This window comes from Canis lupus, chromosome 35 (assembly GCF_048164855.1).
Source record: "Canis lupus baileyi chromosome 35, mCanLup2.hap1, whole genome shotgun sequence".
Lineage (NCBI taxonomy): Eukaryota > Metazoa > Chordata > Mammalia > Carnivora > Canidae > Canis > Canis lupus.
In genome coordinates, this window is record NC_132872.1 from 24,439,354 (window position 1) to 24,462,155 (window position 22,802).

General features: G+C 40.4%; 2 protein-coding genes across 6 annotated transcripts in view; one reads left to right on the forward strand and one right to left on the reverse strand.

The window, feature by feature from the left end:
• LNP1 (leukemia NUP98 fusion partner 1) overlaps positions 1 to 10,932 on the reverse strand; it is a 42,482-nt gene extending 31,550 nt beyond the window's left edge. The window contains exons 1-2 of one of the 3 annotated variants that reach the window (XM_072811719.1): positions 9,833 to 10,036; positions 9,564 to 9,677 (exon numbers count right to left, since the gene is read on the reverse strand). The gene's annotated coding sequence lies outside the window, so the exon portion shown is untranslated. Of the gene's footprint in view, positions 1 to 9,563; positions 9,678 to 9,832; positions 10,037 to 10,824 lie in introns of those variants that run through there. The other 2 variants (XM_072811717.1, XM_072811718.1) reach the window with 2 other exon arrangements.
• Positions 10,323 to 22,802, forward strand: part of TOMM70 (translocase of outer mitochondrial membrane 70) — a 34,530-nt gene continuing 22,050 nt past the window's right edge. For 2 of the 3 annotated variants that reach the window (XR_012024256.1, XM_072811713.1), the window contains exons 1-2: positions 10,323 to 10,833; positions 21,849 to 22,022. Coding sequence is in view for 2 of the 3 variants with exons in the window: in XM_072811713.1 (XP_072667814.1) it covers positions 10,507 to 10,833; positions 21,849 to 22,022 (501 nt within the window). In the remaining variant the exon portion in view is untranslated. The remainder of the gene's footprint in view (positions 10,834 to 21,848; positions 22,023 to 22,802) is intronic. The other variant, XM_072811714.1, reaches the window with a different exon arrangement.

Sequence of the window (22,802 nt, forward strand, 5' to 3'; positions counted from 1 at the left end):
ACATGAATACATGTATAGCTGGTGAAATCTGAGTAAATTTTGTGGATTGTATCAATGTCAATTTCCTGGTTTTGATACTTACAGTTATACAAGTTGTCAATATTGGAAAAAGTGGTGTGAAGGATACATGGGACCTCCATGTGCATTTATTTGCAACTTCCTATGAAACTACAATTATTTCATAATAAGGGTATAAAGAAAAATGACTAATACCAAGAAAAAGAAACTTCTCTAAATGGGTAGATATAAGATCAAAAGGCTATTAAGCTAGAGGTATTCTGGGAAGATAATAATGAAGACAGCCTAAGTTTTCAACCTCTCTGAAGCCCCACATAAAAACCAATAGAGCAACTGTAGAGCAAAATATCCGTGGACAACTCTATAGCAAATATTGGGGACAAGATGTACTCCACTTCCAAGGAGACAGTGTGGGTTCAAACCACCAGCAGCTAAGACCTGGGATAGTTGCCCTGCAGGAGGGAAAAGAAGCAAGCAACAAGGCATCTGCCAGACCTGAGAACAGAAGAAACACAAAACAGCCAATGGTTTGGAAAACACAAGGGACCAATTTGAGAAGTGTTAATCTTTTATCCAGCAACATTGCTAAACTATTTGTTCTAGTAGATTATACTTTTTTAAATCTTCTGTGGAGACAACCATATTGTCTATAAATAATGGAAAGTTACTTCTTTCTTTCCAATCTCCCTTTATTTCCTTTTATGTCTTATTATTTTGGCTAACATTTTCAGTACTACGTAATGGTACTTGGAATCCCCAACTGGTTCTTGACTTCAAAGAGAAAAGCACTAACATTTCACTATTAGGTATGATCATTTATTTAGATTTCCAGATGATATTTATCAGGGTTCTATAATAAAAATGTTTTTCTAACTGTGTTGCAGGCAAACATGGCGAGATAGTAACTGGTTAAATCTTAGTAGAAGATGGTGGTAGATTTAAAGGAATTGCAACTCTTTTTCTGTTTCTCCTATTGGGAGTCTGAATCACCTCCCTGTGAATCTGTGCTGACTTTAGTAACCTCCCTGGTCCACACAGAACGATGTTTTAGAAAATTATGCAGCTTCTGCCTAGGGTTCTTGGGACATTTTCTCTAGGAACCCTTAGCTGCCACATGAATCTGACTGCCCTGATTGCCATGCTGGAAAGGCCACAAGAAGGTGTTCCCCCTATATGGTCTCAAATAAGTCCAGTCTTCAAGCCATTTGTACCAAGGTGTGAGACACTGAGTGAAGCTGTCTTGAACCCTCCAGACAGTCCATCTGCCAAAAGAATAAACTGTTGACACCAAAGAAGAGTCAATCAGGCCTGGTCCAAATTCCTGAGCAATAAAATTTTAAGATGTAATAAAATACATCTTAAATAAAACACAAAGTTGCTTTAAGCCACTGCCACTTGGGATGGTTGTTAAGCAGCAATAAATAACCAGAACCTAGGCACAGAAAACCTTTTTTATGGTCTTACATTTTTTTCATAATATAAAAAAATTATGTCTTCTCTTCATTATTGGATTTGAGGCTAGTTTTCACTGGTTTGGAAAAACAACAAAAGGTGTTTGTTGGAAAGGAAAAACAACATAGGGATGTTTGGCCTGGAGGACTGCAGGTTCAGTGCTAGATCAATGCTAAGAACAAGGCGGCATAACCAAAGCTACTAGTCTAATAGGAATAAATTAGACAATGGTACCCTTTATTGGTGGAGACTCCACTGCAAGCCCATTGCTTAGTGATAGACCAGTACCTTTATGCAGTTCAGAAAAAGGAGCACCTTCCTTCAGGTAGACACAGCCTGATACCACACTGTGAGGAACAAAGTGTAGGCCAGACCTCAGCCCCGACTTGCTCCAGCATCCTCGGGCAGGGCACAATTCACGTGACTTATATGTAATATCCTTTCAAGTAGAAGCAAGGCAACATCTCTACATTTGCAAATGACACAAATTCTTGTGGGTGGTGATGAACTAAGTTGATGAGGATTGATGAGATGGATCTTACAAATCTGTGAGTGGGCAGAAAGGTGGGAAATGAGTGCATAAAATATACGTAATCTCGATCAGTCACTGCTAAAGAGGGAACAAGGTTACTGCAGATTGTTCCCCGAAGAAAAAGGCAGAGGTTTCTTCTGACAGCAAAAAGAACAGCCTCTTGATTGAATCATAAAGTGACATTCTCCCTGAGAAACAAAGAGGTACCACCCACTCAACTGATGCTATGATGGAAGTTGAATAAGGCAGAAACCATCCGGGGAAAAATTAACACCTTGAGGGCTCAGAAGAAGCATAAACTTCTATATATCATAAGTGGAGTATGAAGGATAAATCAATCAGATCCCAATGAAAGTAGCTGCAATGGTATAGGTGGTAACTGCCTCCAGCATGCTTGGGACTGGAAACCAGTAGACGGGATGATGGTGGTAAAGGAAGAAGACAGCAGACTATTACTGGTGATGGCAGCAGTGGCAGCAATTGAGTTGGTTTCTTAGCTGATACCAGTGGTTGGACAGCAATGGTGGCATCAGATCATTAATGTTGGCAACAGTAATGGAAATGAAGTAGCAGTCAGAGAATTGTTCAACAAACACTTTATCAACTCTTTATTCAGTACTGACCACATTTCAGGTATTACGTTGCACGGATAAACGGATAAATAAGTAATCAAAAAAACAATTATTGTGTGCCCAGCCATGTAATAGATGTGGGAGCACAAAAACAACTAGAACATGATTCTTACTCCTCGAGGACTTGGAACTGAGTATGGGTGGCACGATAGAACAAATAATTATGGCAATGTGGGAGTGGTGAGGAAAAGATTTATACTGTTGTATAGGTCCAATGCAGAAAGAAAAAAACATAGTCCTTTGCTCTGACATATAGCATGACAGGAGACACTCTGTTGGGCACTGTATAAGATAAAAAGATAAATATCAGACATAGCTTCTGCTTTGCGATGCTTATAGACTAATAGATGAGGTAGGACAAGTTTCTATAAAACAAGGTAAAAAGGGCTATGTTTTAAGAAAGTTCCAGAAAAGTATTTTAGGAGTTTAAAAGAAGGCTCATGATATAGTTGACAATATTGTTTTAAGTAAATGAAAACTCTACCTATTTCATTCTAAATGTCATCTTTTCCTTCTTTGATACCCTTCAATATATTTGCTTAAACGAGTATCTATTGAATGCTTATTGTATGCTTTGGACTGAATGTTTGTGTCTACACACACACACACACACACCAAATTCTTAGGTTGAATTCCTAACTTCTAATGTGATGATGTTTGGAGATGGAGACTTTGGGAGGTAATTAGGGTTAAGTGAGGTCATGAGGGCGGGGCTCTGATCCCATGAGATTAGTGCCTTTAGAAGAAGAGGCACTCAAGAGCTGGCATGCATGAGCTCTCTCTCTAAAGAGTTAACCGAGATAGAGAAAGAGAGAGAGAGAGAGAGAGAGACATCCCATGAGGACGGAAGGAGAAGGCAGCCAAGAATAGAGCTCTCACTAGAAACCACCCTGACCAGACCTTGATCCTGGACTTCCCAGTTTCCAGAATTGTGAGACATAAATTTCCATTGCTCGAGTCACCCAGTCTATGCTGTTTGGTTATAATAGCCCTAGGAAGCTAATACAGATTTTGGTACAGTGAATGAGGTCTCAGTCTCCCAAAATTCATGTCCTCAAATGCAAAACACATTCATTTCATCCCAACTACCCCCTAAAGTCTTCTCATTCTAGCATCTACTCTAAAATCTAAGATCCGAAGTCTTACTTCAATATCATTGAAATCAAGTACAGGTGAGACTTAAGAGATGATTTATCCTGGGGCAAGATTCCTGTCCAGCTGTGAACCTGTGAAATGTTATTTGCTTCTAAAACACAATGATGTGGGACCCCTGGGTGGCTCAGCGGTTCAGCGCCTGCCTTTGGCCCAGGGCATGATCCTGGAGTCCCAGGGTCGAGTTCTGCATCAGGGTCCTGGCATGGAGCCTGCTTCTTCCTCTGTCTGTGTTTCTGCCTCTCTCTCTCTCTATGTCTATCATGAATAAATATATAAATAAATCTTTTAAAAAAATAAAAATTAAACACAATGATGTGACAGACATGTTATAGACATTTCCATTCCAAAAAGGAAAAATATGAAAGAAGGGGAAAGGGGTCCCAAACAAGGTTCGAAATTTAGTATGCAAATCCCACCAGATCTGAAGGCTCAGGAATAATCCTCTTTGTTCCTATACTCTGCCCTCCAGGCCCAACAGGGTGGCAGTGTCACCTCAGTAGGGAAGGGAAGCAGCCCTGTCCATGAGTTCTCTTCACGTGTAACCCTGCCCCTGAGGCACTCGGTAGGGCTATCCTGGTGGGGCCACCCTTTGAAATAGAGGAAAAACCAGTCTTGCCCCTCCCCCCTACCTCTGAGTCTGTGGTGGGAATGGCCCGTCCCGATTTCTGAACAACTTTTGTGTCATTTTTCCCTTTTGAAAGATAAAGCCTTCTTATAGCAGTATAGGTCTATGGTCCCACATGGCCCCATGCCATAATATCCCCAAAGTCCAATAGCTTTCCTTTATTCTGCCCTTCTTTTTTCTTTTTTGGTCCTCTTTAGTTCCAGCTGGCAGTTTCTTCTGGTATCATCCTATCTCTCTGGCCTCTGCTGAGATGGCTGATGAGTCCATGAGTCCATGAGTCCATGAGTCCCACTCAAGATCTATCAAATAGCCATTCAGCCACACCATTAATTTCTCTTAAGAATAAGTTTTCTCATTCTTTGCACTATGGATAAGCTAAGAATTTTCCAATCTTCAAGTTTTAATTCCTTTTTACTTAACAGTTCCTTCTTCATCTGTTTCCTCTTCCATTTTACTATAAGCAATAGGGTGAACCTAAACCCCACCGTCAATACTTTGCTTAGAAATCTCTTCTACTTAAAAAAAAAGAAAGAAAAAGAAATCTCTTCTACTAAATATCCAGTTTCATCACTCATAAGTTCTTCCTTTTAAAAGACACAAGGACACAATTCAGCCCAGTTCTTTGGCACTTTATAAGAAAAATCACTTTCCTCCAGTTTCTAATAGCCTGTTCCTCATTTCCTCTGAGACCTCACTAAAATAGCCTTTAACATCCATATTTTTACCAACATTCTGTTCGTAATTATGTATTTGTGGAAGAAAATGGAAACTTCATCTCCATCTCTTATTTTTTCTTTCTGAGCCCTCAACAGAATTGTCTTTATGTTCTATGTCTACCAACAGTTGTTTCACAGAAATCTCAGCTTTTTCTAGCACATAACTCAAAACTCTTTCAGCCTATACCCATCACAACTCCAAAGCCACTTCCACATTTTTAGGCATTTCTTATAGCAGCACTCCACTTGTGGTACCCAAATCTATATTACTTAGCATGCCCCAGAAACTATTGGAACCGTGAGTTCTGACTAGAACCAGAAACTAGGATATACATATTTATAAGATTTACTATAAGGAATGAACTCATACAATTAGTCCATGCTGAGAAGTCCCAAGATCTGCAGCTGAGAGAGACTCAAGAGAGATGATGGTACAAATTCTAGTCTGAAAGCTGGCAAGCTCAAGAACCAAGAGCCAGTGCTTCAATTACAAAGGCAAGAAAAAAAATCAACGTCCCAGCTCAAGGTTGTCAAGCAGTGGAACCTCCCCCTTACTGAGGGAAAGTCAGCCTTTTTATTCTTTTTAAACCTTAAACTGATTAGGGCTACTCACATTAGGAAGAGCAATCTGCTTTACTCAGTCTATTGTTTCAGATGTTAATCTCATCCAAAAACAGCCTCACAGACACACCCAGAATAACGTGTGACCAAATATCTGGGCACCTCATTGCTGAGTCAACACATAAAATTAAACCATTACACTGACTATCTTCGGGGCTCTGGAGTACAGGACAAACAAAGTTCCTGTCTTCATAGAGTTATGTACTATGACAGGTCACATAAATCATTTTGAACACTGTTAAGAACTATGAATGTGGACCAAGGAAATAGAAGTAGTATTTGGGAGGAGGTGGAGATGGACAGACATTTAACCTCACAGGAAGTAGAGAAGGTCTAAAAGTTTTTGAGCTCAAGAATGAAATTGGGAGTTGTACTTTGGAAAGAGTAATCTATTATCTAAGTGCAGAGTGACACATAGAAGAGAGGTACTAGAAGCTAGGAATCTAATACAGCATTCAGAAAAAATAAAGAAATAGAGAAAAGAGGAAAAAGGGAAGCAACAACTATTTATTCAGCATCTGTTATGTGTCAGACATACTTTTAAGTATTCTCATGTATTTGAATGGGGGATGGCAGGGGACATGAAAAGGAAGAAAAATATTTATAAGATATTACAAAAGAATCAAATAGACTTCACAGCAGATTTTGTGTTTACATATGTATATGTTGGTACATTCGCTTGTGCTCAGTTAGTAGGGTTGGAAAAGAGGAAGAACCAAAAAGCCTAGGCTTTCAAATTGGGTAACCAGTAAGGTCACCGTGGTATTGTGGGGGGGGGCGGGGGGGGGAAGGATTTTACAAAGGGAAGAGGTGAGGAGGGAAGATGATGAGTTATATTTTTTTTTAAATGAAGCATCCAGGTAAAGATGCTCAAGAAATAGAAGGAAATTACAGGGCTAGAGGTAAACGGCTAAGTCGTACCAGGAGATATTCAGATATTGATGATCTTTGGAGAAATGGTACCTGAAGCAATGAGATATACTTTGGTTACTAATTAATGGAGAGATTGCACACAAAGAAGAGGACAAATTCTTATGGATTCCTATACTTAGGAAGATCTGGAGCTGTACTGTCCAAAGTGGTAACCATAGCCACAGGAAGCTATCTAAATTGATTTAAATGAAAACAAAAAGTTTAGTCACACTAGCTATATTCTCCAAGTGCTCATTAGCCACAGGTTGCTATTGGATATCAATAGATACCAATCACATTGGATGTCACAGATATATAAAACACTTCCAACATCACAGAAAGTTCTTTCTTAAAAAATATTTTATTTATTTATTCATGAGAGACACAGAGAGACAGAGAGGCAGAGACAAGCCAGAGGGAGAAGCAGGATCCCTGAGGGGACCCTCATGTGGGACTCAATCCCAGGACCCCATGATCACGACCTGAGCCAAAGGCAGAGATGCTCAACTGCTGAGCCACCAAGGTGTCCCCACAGAAGGTTCTGTTGGACAGCATTTATCTAGAAATTGGTCAGAGATTAGAAGAATCAGGAGAATTTAGTCTCCTGAAAGCCGGTGAAAACAATGTTTCAAGAAGGGAATGACCAATGGCATCAAATGTTTCAGTAAAAGCATATGAAGGCCACAACCAAACAATGAATTAAGTGACCTTTAAAGTAGTTTCAGACTAGTAATACAGTTAGAAAGCAGATTACAATACAATAGATTTTAGATGAAATAGATGATAAATAAGCAGAGATAATAGGCTTAAACAATTCTTTCCAGTAATTTTTCAGTGAAGTAAAACAGAATGGAAATCTAAGGAAAAGTTAAAAGAGAATCCAACTGTGAATGTATGGGCTTAATGTAAGTAAGTATGTGGACTCACTGTAAGGCTTGAACACCAATCAAGCAGCTATCTCCCAACTCCACCAATAAGGAAGTCTTTCATGTAGCAATGACAATTGAGGGGATAGAATCATATGATTTTAAAGCTAAGAGGAGACTTAGGAATCATCTAATCCACTGGTCACATTGGTGCCCACAGTCACACACACAGCTCATTAGTATTAAAATATAGACTAAGAACTCAGGTCTCTTGCATCCCAGTCCATTAGATGTTCAACCTCATTTCAACTGACTCTCAAGATAGATCAGAGAAGAGGTGAAGAAATCTTCTATTGAATTCCATTAATCTAGCAAGAAAAAGAAAATGTCTACATTAACATATACATAACTTTAATTTTTTTAGAGACAATTTTACTTCTCTCCTTCAAAATGTAGATAAACAGAAAACTAAGCAGTGAATGTTTGCTATTTTGTAACGAACAATATACTAAAAAGAAATTAAATATTATCTAATCATATCTCTCATGTATAGGTGTGAGAGGTGTGTTTTCACTATTTGACAGGTCAGAAATGTATGCATCAGGTCAGTAAATCATTGAACTAATGACATTCTTACTCAATTCTACACTATAATCAATTAGGAAATAATGGAGAAAATGGGAGAAAAGAGATGAGGAGGCTAGGGAATGAAAATGATATGTTAAATCACAAAAGTAACAAGAACAAATTGATTTACTGATCTTAAAAATAAAACCAACAAGGGGTGCCTGGGTAGCTCAGTCCATCAAGCATCTGCCTTTGGCTCAGGTCATGATCTCTCCATCTGAGATCAAGTCCCCACATTAGGCTCCCTGCTCAGAGGGGCGTCTGCTTCTTTTTCTCCCTCTATTGCTCCCCCACCTCATGCTCTCTCTGATAAATACAATCTTTTAAAAAAAAAATCAACAAAAGCAGCCCTTTAGATAAATATTAATTAAAGTGTTTCAAGAAACTCTAACATTGATCACCTTTTGAGAGGGGAACTGGGTGGCTAGGGGCAGGATGACTTCTCACAGTAAACTCTTTGCAACTCTTTGCAACCATAACAATGTTACATATTCTGATAACAGTAACAAAAAAAAAATAAAATAAAACAACTTCAAACGACTGAGTTCCTACCAACAGTAACTACCAGCATTCTACATTCCCCTGACTCTACAGAAGAAATGGAAATATCAGTAAAGAAAAACCCTAACTCTATTCTGAAATGTCAAGGGAGAATTATATTAAGACACAGAAGATTTTCCTTTGGGGGCTGGGAATCAGGAAGGAAGAATAGATGATTGCCTGCAACAATCACTGTTTGATCAACTCAATTCTGTTGCTATTATTTTTAGCTCATCTTTATAGTGTGTTGCTGAGGAACCCTATTATCTGGAAGCAATTTTCTAATAGGAGCCTACATGAGGCAGAAGAGCAATGGTCCTAAAACCTTCAAATTAGGCCATTCTAATTTAATCCGTCTATTTTGGTGCCACTTAATATATTATCTTTCAATCTTTATGCAGCTCTATTGTGATGTTGAAAATCCTGTTATGCCCCAAAAGCAAAATGATCCTTTGTAAAATGTTAATATAAGGGGCTGCAGACCAGTACGCTTGCAATGGGGAGCCACAGCTGCGGATTCATTCTCTACTAATACTTTTCTTATTGACAATACTATGAATTCCGAACAATCCCTTGCAAGGTAAATTCTTGTATTTTAAGATGTCTGGTGCAGGGGATGGGGAAAGGATTGCACGAAGCTATTCGAGATATGGAAGCTAGGAACTGAAATTTCGGTTTAGGGGTGAGGCAAGGCGGCTGAGACAGCGCAAAACTCGCAAAGCAGGGGGCGGGTCGAGCACCGCGGGGGGCGCGGGAGCTCCAGAGACCGCGACGTGGGCTGAGACGGCAGGAGAAATCCATCACGGGGCACAAATTCGTGTAAGAAGGCTGCAGGCACGTAGGCACTCCGGGTCCTCGCATTCCTACCCGCTCCGTTCAAGAACTTCATTAGCAGCACGCAGACGTCATCGCTTTCGTAACCGGTGCAGACGGCGAACCGCAGGGACTCCGCTCAGGCCGTTTCGGCGGAACAATCTGGATCTGCCCGATGGCACCCAGTCTGATTTCTGCTACCTGCGGTTGCCCCCCCCACCCCAGCCCCACCCCCACATATCGAATTCCTCCAAACTAAAACCTGGCCACCGCAGAGAGAAGGGAATCAGGCTGTCTCTGGCTTTGGTTCTCCCCTCACACACCTCTAACCGTCCTTCCACCCCGTAGGCTGCCCCGGTTTGCAGACTGACGACCAAACTACTGGCCCCGAGGCTCTAAGAAGCGCCTACGTGGCGGTAACGGGAAAACCAAGCCCAAATTCCACCAATAAACGGGGCGGCTCGGGCTAAGCCCCGCCCACCGCTCCTGCCAGCCAATAGCACCCGGAGCTCCTCCGCCTCTCCCGCCCATTCCCAGGGCGGCCGCCGCGCCCCCCGCGCTCGCCTGCGCAGGGCACGCGCCCCTCCTCCGCTCCCCGAGATAAGAAGGCCGCTGAGGGCGGAGGGAGTGACACCCGCTACCACGGGCGGCCCGAGACCCCAGGAGCGAGTGTCCCGCACAGCACCGGAGCGAAGTACAGAGGGCCGCTCTCGACGCCCCGGGCCCGCCCCGTCCCCTGACCCGGAAGTAATCCCCCTCCTCCCCACCCCCGCCCCTCCCCGCCCACAGTTGAAAAGGGAGGAAAAGGACGGCCGGGTCTGGCCCGGCATGCCCTGGGCTTCCGGTGACCTCTGGCCCTTTTCTGTCGTCCGCTCCCGCTGCCTGGCGTGCTCGCTCGCTCGCCGCCTGCCTCCCCCCCTCCGGTCCTCCTTCGCACGCTGCCTGGTGGCCGAGGCGCCCGCGAGCAGCGGGGAGGCGGTGGCGGAGGACACCCGTCATGGCCGCCTCTAAGCCTGTGGAGGCGGCGGTGGTCGCCGCGGCTGCGCCCAGCTCCGGGAGCGCGGTGGGTGGCGGCGGCGCGACCGCGGGCGCGGGTGCCGGGGGCCTGCCGCGATGGCAGCTGGCGCTGGCGGTCGGGGCGCCCCTGCTGCTGGGCGCAGGTGCCATGTACCTGTGGAGCCGGCAGAGGCGGCGGCGGGAGGCCGGGGGCCGCGGCGACGCCGGCGGCTTGAAGCGCAACAGCGAACGGAAGACCCCGGAGGGCAGGGCCAGCCCGGCCCCGGGCAGCGGACATCCCGAGGGCCCCGGCGCTCACCTGGAAATGGTGAGCGGCAGCCGCGGGCTTCGGCGGGGTCCTCGGCGGGCGACCTCGGCGGGCGACCTCGGCGGGCGCGGGCGACCCTGCGGGCCCGCGGGCGAGGGGCTTCCCGTGCGACGCAGCCGCCGGGCCGCGCGGGGGCTCGGGGGAGCCGGGGGGCGGGAGGTGGCGGCCGCCTTGGGCACGTGCGGGGAAATACTTGGTGTTTTCTGTTTTTTTTTTTTTTTTTTCTCAGTGACACAGCATTTATCTCTGGCGTTTGGGGTACGGGGGACATTTGCACATGCGAAGGTTTTGTTTAACTAGTGAGTCAGGAGCCAAGTTGTGGTTGATCAGGACTTGCCGTGCTGATTTCCAAGGCCTGGAGCCTAACCTTTTAAGGAGCAGCCACCCCCGCTTACCTGGAGTCTCTCGGGGTAGGGGACAGGTAAATACAGTGACTGTTGGTCTGCGGACTGAAACGGTTCGGTGTTGAGGAGCATTCGCTTTTTTTTTTTTTTTTTTTTTTTATCTGCGGGAGTGAATTCTCGAACTCGTTTGGGGTAGAAGTATGAATTCGTGTTTTTTGTTTTTTGTTTTTGTTTTTGTTTTTCTAATTTAACCTGAGAATTTATGTGCTCACGCCTGACACGCCTGATAAGGGTTCTTTGATCTTAGGCCAAGCCCCAAGAGTGTCTGGGGAACCGCTTTGTACGGTTTTGTGGAACCGACTGTGAAATCCTTTTGGTATCTGACAGCGGTGGGGACTCGGCCTGGCTGCGCCCGACAACCCCGGGGCGGGGTGCGGTGCAGGGTCCTATCTGCCTCTCGGATTGTACGGCGCTGGTGTACGGTAAATCAGAGCTCAGAGAAACCTTTGGCCAGATAACTCCCAGTCCTATACCTTTGCAGGTCATTTCCACGTTGTATCCTTCAGGTTAAAGACGTGATTTTACTGAGTAGTCAGATTAGCTTTAAAGGAAGTTTTGACGTAGAAGTGAATTGCCGTAATGTGACGGCCGCTCTGTGTCCGGCGTTATGCCAGGCTAGGAGAGAGCCGGGTAGTGTTTGTGAGGGGAGGGCAAAACCTTGCTCCCCCCCGCCCCCCCCCCCCCCCTTGAGTGTAGAACAGACGCAGTGTGGTGTGCTGGAAGAGCCCAGGGACTGTGAGCACCAGGAGGTGGGCGCTTTGTGGGGGCTCTCCTGCTTAGTTAACTTGGGAAAGTCACTTTGTCTCTCTGGTCTTGGGGTCATCCCCATGCTCTAAGAGCTTTACAGTAATTTAGGTCTTTTATGTGTTTTCCAGCCTTTGAATTTGGTGTTTCTGAATGCTGCTAATGAGAGTGGTAAACGGGGATTCTTTGAATTCTCCCTTTTGTCATTTTCCTATGTCTGAAATTCTGTGGTGATTTCCTATTTCATCGATTACTTTAATTTTAATCCCAGGAGGATAGTCAATGAATGAGAAATCTATGAAAGCCTTTAGTTCTATAATCACTAGAAATAAAAAGAATTTTTATATATGAAACTGACTTTTGTTTTCCTGCAGTTTCAGATACTACCCCATCTCACCCATTTGGTATTTGAATTGAGTATATCATTGGTATAGAATTTAGCAAACTGTCTTTCAGATTTTAGATTTTTCTTAAATCCCATTTTTAGTTTTTCAGCATTGCCTGGGTCAAAAGTGATGTAATTTTTAAATTTAGGGGTGTTTTGTATTATCAGAACAATTTTAAGTTGTTGCTGTTAAAAATTAGATTTTAAAATTGACTTGTGTAACTTGAACTGCTTTAAAATGATTTATTGTTTTTGGCCCAAAATAAAACTGCGCAAAAACTTACACATAGGGTTGTTCACCTTAAGGAATTTGTGAGCCTATATTCTTGCTTCAGTAAAGCAACAGTAAGAGTGTATTTGCCATTTCTCTCAAGGAAATTTATGTTTTAACTGATGGTCAGTAAATACTGAAAGACTATTTTTTGTCTTCTTTATACTCTGGTCCTTAAAGTTATCATTAGATATACCATCAGATATCTGTACCATCTGTATATAACTGATCACCAGTTATAATTTATTTATTATCTGAGGTTGGAGAAATTGCTTCATACTTGAATAGCACCTTTCAATTGGCAACCTTAGTAATAAGGAAATCATTTATTTCAACTGATGGAAAAACCAGCAGAACCCTGATGCCCTAGCTGTTCTTTGTCCACCTGAGCAATAGCTGTAATTTTTAAGGGATGAAGGAATGGACAAACAATTGTTCAGGGTTCAGTGAATAAAATTCAGTGGTTTTTGTCTCTTGGCCTACATTTGCCTCATATAAAATGAACCAATAAAATTATCTGGCTTGAGATTTTCGTGTGAAATGTAGACTGTATCCAATTATCTTTTTTCCTGGAATAAACACTGGAAAGCAAAAGCAGAAATTCATATTTCTGTTTAATTAACGGGAAAGGCATCTGATTGCAGTTGATAGCATCTGAGATTGAGGTACTTAAGTATTAAATCATGTTCCATTTTGAGCCATTGAAAAACCCACAATGATGTGCCGTTTTGTTTCAGTAATTAAAAAAAAAAAAAAAAAGCTTGAAGAATTACAGATCTCCGAAGTTGGAAAGATTCTCCATAGGGCTTCTCGGCCTCTGGGCCTGAGTTATCATCACAAGGGACCACCTCACCCACATACACACCAAGTAATGGTATTCTGGCCGCACGGGTTGAGGTCTTAGGCATTTCTTTTTTCAAACTAGGGATTTTTTGAAATGCGCATTTATTTAAAACTTCATTGACTGTATAATAGCTTTTTATCCTGTTGTTTTTTTAATCTGATGATAAAAAATAGTTATTCTGGTATTCAGGGTTTTTTTTTTTTTTTTTTTTTAAATTTATGATAGTCACACAGAGAGAGGCAGAGACACAGGCAGAGGGAGAAGCAGGCTCCATGCACCGGGAGCCCGACGTGGGATTCGATCCCTGGTCTCCAGGATCGCGCCCTGGGCCAAAGGCAGGCGCCAAACCGCTGCGCCACCCAGGGATCCCCCTCAGGTTTTTTTAATGTTACACAGGAATCATCCCATATGAAATGGTTAGGAATCATTAATCCAAGCACCCTAGAATGGGAAGGGAGAGACGTACCTAAACATTTTAATTAGGGGTAACCTGCTGTTTTCAGTCAGCTTTGAAATGAAGTAATTATCTCCTCAAATGAGTTTCTAGTCATTTTTTAAAAATCAAGGTCACCAGTGACATTCCTATGTAACTAAATCTAATGAACACCTTTCAGTCTTTATCTCATTTGATCCCTGGAAATACTTCACATGGTCTCTTAATTTCATAACTTTTCCTGTGGCTTCTGATTACTGTATTCTGATTTTCTCTGCTTTTTAAGAATTTCGTGATCCCGCCTTTGCTGGTTGTTCAGTCTCCTTTCCAAGCTCTTTTCTCTGCCTCTCCCTTTTGGTGATCTTCATGGTTCTGTCCTAAGCATTCTTTCCTTTCATACCTTCATTGGATGTTTGCTTTTTCTACGGGACCTTTATTTATCTCCTATACTGATAGCTCCCTAATTTCTTGTCTGTAGCCTCGACCTCTTAAGAGGTGCACATTTAAGGGGAATTTTCACTTCATTGCTTCACAGATATATCACATCACATCCTGTTTTTGTTTTTTGTTTTTTTTCCCCTGATAATAGTCCTATCAGTGTGCTTCATCTAACTAGTTTCCCAAACCAGAGACTTGGATATCATTTTTTCTGCTCCTTGCATGTTTCCACATCCAGTTCAGAAAACATCCAGCAAATTCTTAGGTCTCACTACTACCTTCCCACTGTCATTATTTCTCAACTAAATAACTGCTCCCCTCATTGTCTTCCTCTTATCTATTTTGTCACTACCAGAATAAATCCTGACTACCCCATGCTTAAAATCATTAAGTGGTGCTCTGTTTGCTGCCCACAAGATAAAGTTCAAACTCATGGTCATTTAAGACCCTCCATGATCTTGATACTGCTTACCTCTTCAACTTTATCTCTTGACATTTTTGCATGTTTTTTGCCTTTGGATATTTTGTGAACACTGTCCAATACTCCTACCTTCTCATTCAAATCACAACATGTAGGTCGTGTAACCTTTTCTGGAACTCTTACATGGGCATATCACTATGTGATTACATACATTTTGGTTCCAGAGCAATCCCTATAAGTACCTTTTTGATTTTTTTTTTTAACTTTGTATTCCACTAAATTTACTGGTACTATACTTTAATATGTTGCTTTGGTCTTAAAATGTTACTTGTTTTCCAGAGTAGATATGCCTCTGCAAAAGGTGTGGGGCAGATTCCTAGGTTTTGCTTCTTGCCTGACAAGTTCTAGCACAGTGTGCACACTTTTCTCATTGTTTCCTTTTACATTTATTACTTGAGTTACTTGTTTTTAATTCTTATGTCTTACCCAAGTTCTGGATGTGTGTGTGTATGTATATGCAGTTGTTACTTTGGGTCTAATAATTTTCTGGTTATAACACAATTTACTAATCACCTAATGTATATTTTCCTGATGTGATTTGGAGTTTCAGTTTTTTAAATTAGTGGTAATCCTTTAGGGGAATTACCAGTCTACTTGTTTGTTTCTTGCACTGCCCCTAGTATTCCTTCAGGATAAAGACTATCCTGTTGGTTGTTGTATGGTGGAGTTATATCAAATGTAACTAAAATGAATTCAGTTATAATTGCTTGGCATAAAGAAAGAAAAAGATTTAATTGTGCTGACAAGTCTCTTTGTCTTTTCATATAAAGACCTTTTGCCCTAGAATCAATAGTGAGCAAGATATGATATCTTAATCTGTTCTCTTTTAGTTCCAGAATGTGAATGTGGGTGTGATTCTAATGATATTCTTTATAAAACATGGATGATAATCCAAGCAGTACAAAAGTAAAGTTTAGGCAACCTGGAGTCAGATTGCTTGAATTTGAATCCTGCCTTAGGCAGATTAGTCTCTCTGGCCTTCAGTTGCTTTATCTGTAAAATGAGGATAGTAATAGCATCTACCACCTCTCCAGTGGGAGACTCTGTTAAAAATTCTTCAAAAGTAATTTTGACAGTTGATTTTTTTGCTTAATGCATTAACTTCAAGATTTGCTATAAGATTTGGCGCCAAATATTTATGAATTCATTTTTTTAAAGATTTATATTTATTTAGTCATGAGACACACAGAGAGAGAGGGAGGGAGAGAGACAGGCAGAGAGAGAAGCGGGCTCTTCGCAGGGAGTCCTGTGTGGGATTCGATCCCAGATTCTGGGATCACGCCCTGCACTGAAGGCAGACGCTCAACCGCTGAGCCATCCAGGTGTCCCTGTTGAATTCATTTAGCAGAACCTCATTAAGTCATGGAGTTGACTCTACTGGACGGTTATTCTGAAGAGATGAAACTAAGTGCGGATGGGGGAAAAAGACTAAGTTTTCTAGTAGGCCATTTTAAATCATGCTTTATGTGACCTAGGCAGATGTAAGTATCTTTTTCATAATTCATCTGTATTCTGACCGGTATTCAGTTTGAATTTATGCCCATGTATGGAAATTGAGTATGTGTCTGAAGTAGAGTAACAGAATTTTGCAGTCTTGTATGTAGGTAATGGTAGTGGGAAATTATTGGAGGGTTTTGAGCAGGGAATGACATGATACAATTTACTTTTTAAAAAGAATTTTCAAAGCGATTAGAAAATTTGTTGTAAGAAATGCAGAGATGCATTTTCACAGGTTTTTATTGTAAACTATTATGGAATGTTCAGAACCTGAAAAGACTACCCAAACCAAAAGTGATTTCCACTAAGATAAATGGCTTTATAGACTTTTAAGTCTCCTGGTAGCTTTTAGATATGCAAATAGACCGTATGAAAGATACAGCATTTTGAGATGTTCCCATTACGTTTTAGACTTGTATGTCATCATTTTTCATTTATAAAATATGCTTTCAAAATTGTCTTTTGGACCTATGCTCTAACTTCAATTTTAATTCTGAAAGTTATTATAACTTGAGAATGTAGACTGGTGGTGAGTTACTGAAAAGTAGTACAAAGGATTCCTATAGGATGGAATTAAAATCCCTCATAAAGAATTGTTAGTCATGTGTTTTCTAATATAAACTTTGTGTCCAGTGCATATACTTTAATTTCTTCCTGGTTTTGACCTCAAAGCTTATGAAAATGGGATCTAGTTCCTGACACAAGAGAAGGCTAGGCTTGTGTTAACCAGCTTTTTGTCCTAAATTTCATCAATGGGACAAAATAATTAGTTTTTCTGTACTATGCCTGTTATAATGCTGTTATTTCTCTGCATTTTTATTAATGAAGAGAAATAGTTGGACAGAAAGTATTGGGGCAGGCAGTGAGCTTAGGGTGATAGGGATGTTAACCAAAATCGTGCTCCCTGAAAATGTAGCTAAGTTGTTTTCTGGAGTGGCAGTGGAGGAAAATCTGTAGCTTGGTGGTTTGCCTATTGTAATATGATCCTTTTCCACAGAGTGTCATTCAGACCTGTGTGGCTTGTTTGTTTGTTTTTGCAATAAGGCAATTAAGCAGATTCTGATTTTGGCCTTAGGAGTTAAAGGAAAATTTTTTTTTAAGATTTTACTTTTAAGTAATCTCTACACTCAGGTTGGGGCCCAAACTCACAACCCTGAGATCAAGAGGCACATGCTCTAATGATTGAGCCAGCCAGAAATTAATTTAATTAAAAAGTAAAGAATGTTTAATAATTTTAAAAGGAGCTATTGTAAAACTTTACTAAGTGGAGGAAAATAGCTAATTAAAAGGTTCACTTGATTGTTTTTAAGTTGATATAGACCTTGCTGAATAAAAGTAAGAAGTGTCTATCCTAAGTAGAAGAAGGAAGCCTTGTGTACTCATTTCTCTGTTCTTTTAACTTGTCAGGCCTTGCTATGACTGCTTTCTCTAGTATTCTATCTGATATTAGCCTTAACTTCTAGTAAACAGGAAAGAGTTGACTGCCTATTTCTGTTAATGAAATAAGGTTATTACTCTGTCCAGAAAATGTTTTTTATGTAATCTGAAAATCTTTATTAAAAATACTAAGTAAATCTTTAGTAGGTTTGTAACCAAATAGACTTCTCACATGCTTTTAATTTTATTATTTTCTACATAAAGTCCTTAGTGTTTAAGGATGTGTATTAGCCATGTTCTAAATGACTTAGAAACATTGTAAACTTTTTGCCAGAAATTGGAAGAATGTTTTTCTTGGTGGTTAATGTCAAAAGTAACTGAATTTCATTATTTTGAAGTTCTATTAGGCACATAAAGATTTGTGATTATGATGTGTTCTTGGCATACTGTGCTTTTTATCAATAAAACCGTTCTTCTGTGTTCCATCTGAGGCTTTTTAATGGTTATTTATCTGATACTGCCTCCTTTTTCGTAGTATTTGTCTTCTGTAACTTTACTTTTTTCTTTTTCTTTTTCTTTTTTTTTTTTTTTACCTATCACTTTGTTTTAGGTCACTCCTACTAGGCAGCATAGTTTTTTAATATGGAGAGTTAACCTTTTTACATTTATTGTTATTATTAATAAGTTTAAGGTTCCTGCTATATGTAAACTGCTTTTTTGTTTCTTTATCTTCCCCTTTCTACTTGTTATTTATTGTATTGATCATTTGCTCCACTTTGGAGTTTATTTTTGTGGTAAGAGAGTTGCACCACCTCTATTTCTGTTCTTGTGTTCAACCTTAAAAGCTAGTTTGGCTAGGTATAAGATTCTAAACTCAAGATAATCTATCTTCAGAACTTTAAAGTTATTACTTCACTGTGTTTTAGTGCCTCATGTTGGTGACATTCTAAGACCAGTCTGGTTCTTCTTCCTTTGTGGATAGTCTGTTTTTTGCTACCTAAAAACTTTCAGGATTTTTGTTGGGAGATTTAACTGTGATGTATCTGAAAATGTGTCATTTTAGCTCAAGGAATTTTCCTAGTACTTCCTTAAACATACCTTTCTGTGCCTTTCTTTCTAAACTTCAAATAGATGTTGGAACATCTGGATTTATAGTCCATGTCATTTAATTTTTCCTACAAACTTTTCACCTCCCTAGCCTCTGTTTTCACTGCAGTCTGGCAGATTTCCTTGACTCCACCTTCTACTTGTTAATTTGCTCTTCAGTTATGCCCATTCTAACATGCAGTCCTAGGCTATCTACTGAGTTGACTGTAATAATCCCTTTTAATTTTCAAGATGTCTAATTGGTGCTCTGTTAAAACTTTTTTTTTTTCCTTTCTTTTGCTTTTAAGAGGGAGAAAGAGGGGTGGGAAGGGGAAGAGGGAGATGGAGAAAGAGAATCTTAGACACACTACACACCCAACACAACACGGGGCTCAATCTCACTAACCTGAGATCATGACCTGAGCCAGAATCAGGAATCAGATACTCCAATCTGACTTCTGCTTCTCTTGGTGGAGTGGGAGGACTGTTGAGGTTGCTTCAAATGCAGTTTTCCAGCAATCATCTTGATAGTTGCCCTCCTATAAGTCTACAGCCATGTAAGAGATTCCTGGTTTCTATTGCAGATGTTTTGTGCTAAGGATTTTCACTGTCAAAAGTTTTGGAAAGATGACTAAGGCTTTTGACAAATGAAAGATTTTATATTCATCTTTTATTTGTGGTTTGGTTCTTTTCATCTTCCTACATGCTAGTTTTAAAATATGTTCCTTATTGATACTAGCTGGCTTAAACTGGCTGTTTAATATTCTGAACAGAGGTGGTACCTGGCTGGCTCATTGAGTAGAGCATGCCCATACTCTTGATATCCAGGGTTGGGAGTTCAAGCTCCATGTTGGGTGTGGAGCCTACTTTTAAAAAATGTTATTAATATGTCTGGACTTACATGAATGGGGTTTCCAACAAGTCTTTTGCATACTATACTTCTAAAAAATAACTATATTTGTACTAAGATGGGTTGGGGGGGTGCCTGGGTGGCTCAGCAGTTGAACATCTGCCTTCTGCTCAGAGCGTGATCCCAGGATCTGGGATCGAGTCCCACATCAGGCTCCCTGCATGGAGCCTGCTTCTCCCTCTGACTGTGTCTGCCTCTCTCTCTCTCTCTCTCTCTCTCTCTCTTTGTCTCTCATGAGTAAATAAAATCTTTAAAATGAGAGGGGGGCAGCAAAGAAAAATAAAGCAAGAGTAAGGGGGAAAAAGAGCAGATGCAAAAAAGTGTTGCTATTTCATTTTCTGTTTCTGAGTGAGATGTCCTGGTCCCTAAGCCACTTGGCTTTCACAATTCCTAGAAGTTATTTGTAAGGGCAGCTGTTTCTGCTTTGCTGGTGCTTACCTATTGAAGATATATATATTCTTTCATAATCACATATTTGTTAAAGTTGGATGATGCTGGGACACCTGGGTAGCTCAGCGGTTGAGTGTTTGCCTTTGGCTCAGGGCATGATTCCGGGTCCGGGGATCAAGTCTTGCATTGGGCTTCCTGTGGGGAACCTGCTTCTCCTTCTGCCTATGTCTCTGCCTCTCTGTGTGTGTGTGTCTCATGAATGAATAAATAAATAAGTCTTAAAAAAAAAAAAGTTGGATGATTCTGACAAACACAGTTTTGAGTTAAGACATGCCACAAAGCTCCTAGACTTAGTAGCTAGATCCTGAATAACTGGAATCTTCTCCAGAATGCTTCCCAAATGTTGACTGAAGTACTCATAGCTGTCCTTAGTAGGTGGTAACTACCAACTCTTCCATATTGTACACATGAAGTATGTAAGTTGAGTCCCCCAGGAAGGTTCTTTAAAAAAAAAAAAAAAGATTATATTTATTCATGAGAGAGAGGCAGAGACCCAAGACAAGGGAGAAGAAGCAGGCTCCATGCAGGGAGCCTGACATGGGACTCGATTCTGGGTCTCCGGGATCACGCCCTGAGCCAAAGATAGATAGATGTTCAACCGATGAGCCACCCAGGCATCCCTAGGAAGACTCTGAAACAAAGATAGGAGTAAAAAAATGTACTGATGAACAAACAACAGATTTCGGATAACAATTATAATGAAGAAGGCAAAGTGTTTCTAGTATCTATTCTATACTGTTGACAGCCTAACAAAAATAGTAACACATATGAATAAATGGTTTTCAGAATAAGAAAACCACATGGTTAGTAAACATGAGATTTTCAGATTTATTAATAATGAGGAAAATGCAAATTAAAATAATACTGGAATATTACTTTCTGTCATGGTTTTTCAATGAACTGGACACTATTGACATTTTGGATTTGATAGTTCTTTGTGTTGATAAACTGTCCTGTGCATTGCAGAATGTTGAGCAGCATCCCTGGTGTCTATTCATTAGGTAACAACAGCAGCTACTCACCCCTACCTCCTGCAGTTGTGACTATCAGAAATGTTTCCAGACATTGTTAAATGTGTCCTCTCCAGAGATCACCTGATTGAGAACCCATTAGACTGGCAAAAATTAGCTGTCACAACTCTTGCTGGCAGGAATGGCAGGAAAGTGGATTTTTAAATTGAAAGTACTGTAGCAGTTTTTTTTTTTTAATTAAAAATACATAAATCTTATGGAATTTAAGGAAAAAATAAAAACATATGGGAAGGGGGGAAAGAAGAAAAGAGAAGGAAACAAGCCGTAGAGACTCTTAACAATGGAGAAAAAACACAGTTGATAGAGGGACGTGGGTGGAGGGTGACGGGCTAGATGGGTGATGGATATTAAGGAGGGCACTTGTGAGGAGCGCTGAGTGTTGTATGTAAGTGGGGAATTACTGAATTCTACTCCAAAAACTAATTGCTCTGTATGTTAACTAACCAAATTTTAAATAAAAACTTGTATTAAGAAAAAAAGATACATAAACCTTTGGCTAAGCAGTCCTCCTGAGACTTTATCCCTTGAAGTATGTATATGAAGCAGCTTACACTGTAAACCGCCATACTGCCTCCCCATTTTTCTCCTGTCAGCTTATCACTGTTTAATCACTGATCTGAATCTATTCTTGAGTATTGGTAAGTGTTATTTCCTCTCATTTTAGAACTCTCTTGATAGAGCCCAAGCAGCCAAGAACAAAGGCAACAAATATTTTAAAGCAGGAAAATATGAACAAGCTATTCAGTGCTATACTGAGGCGATCAGTTTGTGCCCTATAGAGAAGAACGCTGACCTTTCCACATTTTATCAAAACAGAGCTGCTGCCTTTGAACAGTTGGTATGTATCTTAGGTTTTTCTTTTTGTTTTATTTGCATAATGTTTCAGTTAATACCAATATCTAATAAATTGAGTTATTTTGAAATTACAGGCTTTTTGTTTTCATATCCTTTAATTATATAACATTTTTAAGAACAGAGCTTAGTTTTGCTGGATACAAATATAACCCAAAGTTATATTTACAGATTTTGTAAAATTAGTATAGGAAACGACAGTTTCTGGTGACCCATCCTTTTCAACAGTTTGAGTCAATTTTTTCAACTTTTTGTCTCCATATATGTTAATAGTAGCATATGTGGGAGAGGAAAGACCAAACTTATTACATATATTGTTTGCAACATATTCTTTCAGTTGCCACTACGACTTGTGTAGTTTTTCTTAGCACGTTTGTTTCATTCTTTCTGAAATGCTATATGTAGTAGGTGTTGTATGGTTGTATACTGAAGAACATCTTTCTATTGATGAACATTTGGATTGTTTCCTAGTTTACCTATTGCATTCAGTGTTTGAGTAAATATTTTCGTAAGTATTTTTTTTGCATACTTTTGGGAGGATAAAATTCTAGAAATGGAATATAGAGAGACAGCATCAATACCTACTCCCATCAGTACTTTATGAACATGCTTGTTTTCCATCGTTCTCCCGGACTATATTACGTCTTAATAATACTTGCCATTCTGGTAGGAGAAAAATACTGTCATTGTTTTAATTTACACTTTTTGAGATGTTGCTAAAGTTGACCATCCTTTTCTGTGGTTATTGGGCAATTGTTCTCCACAC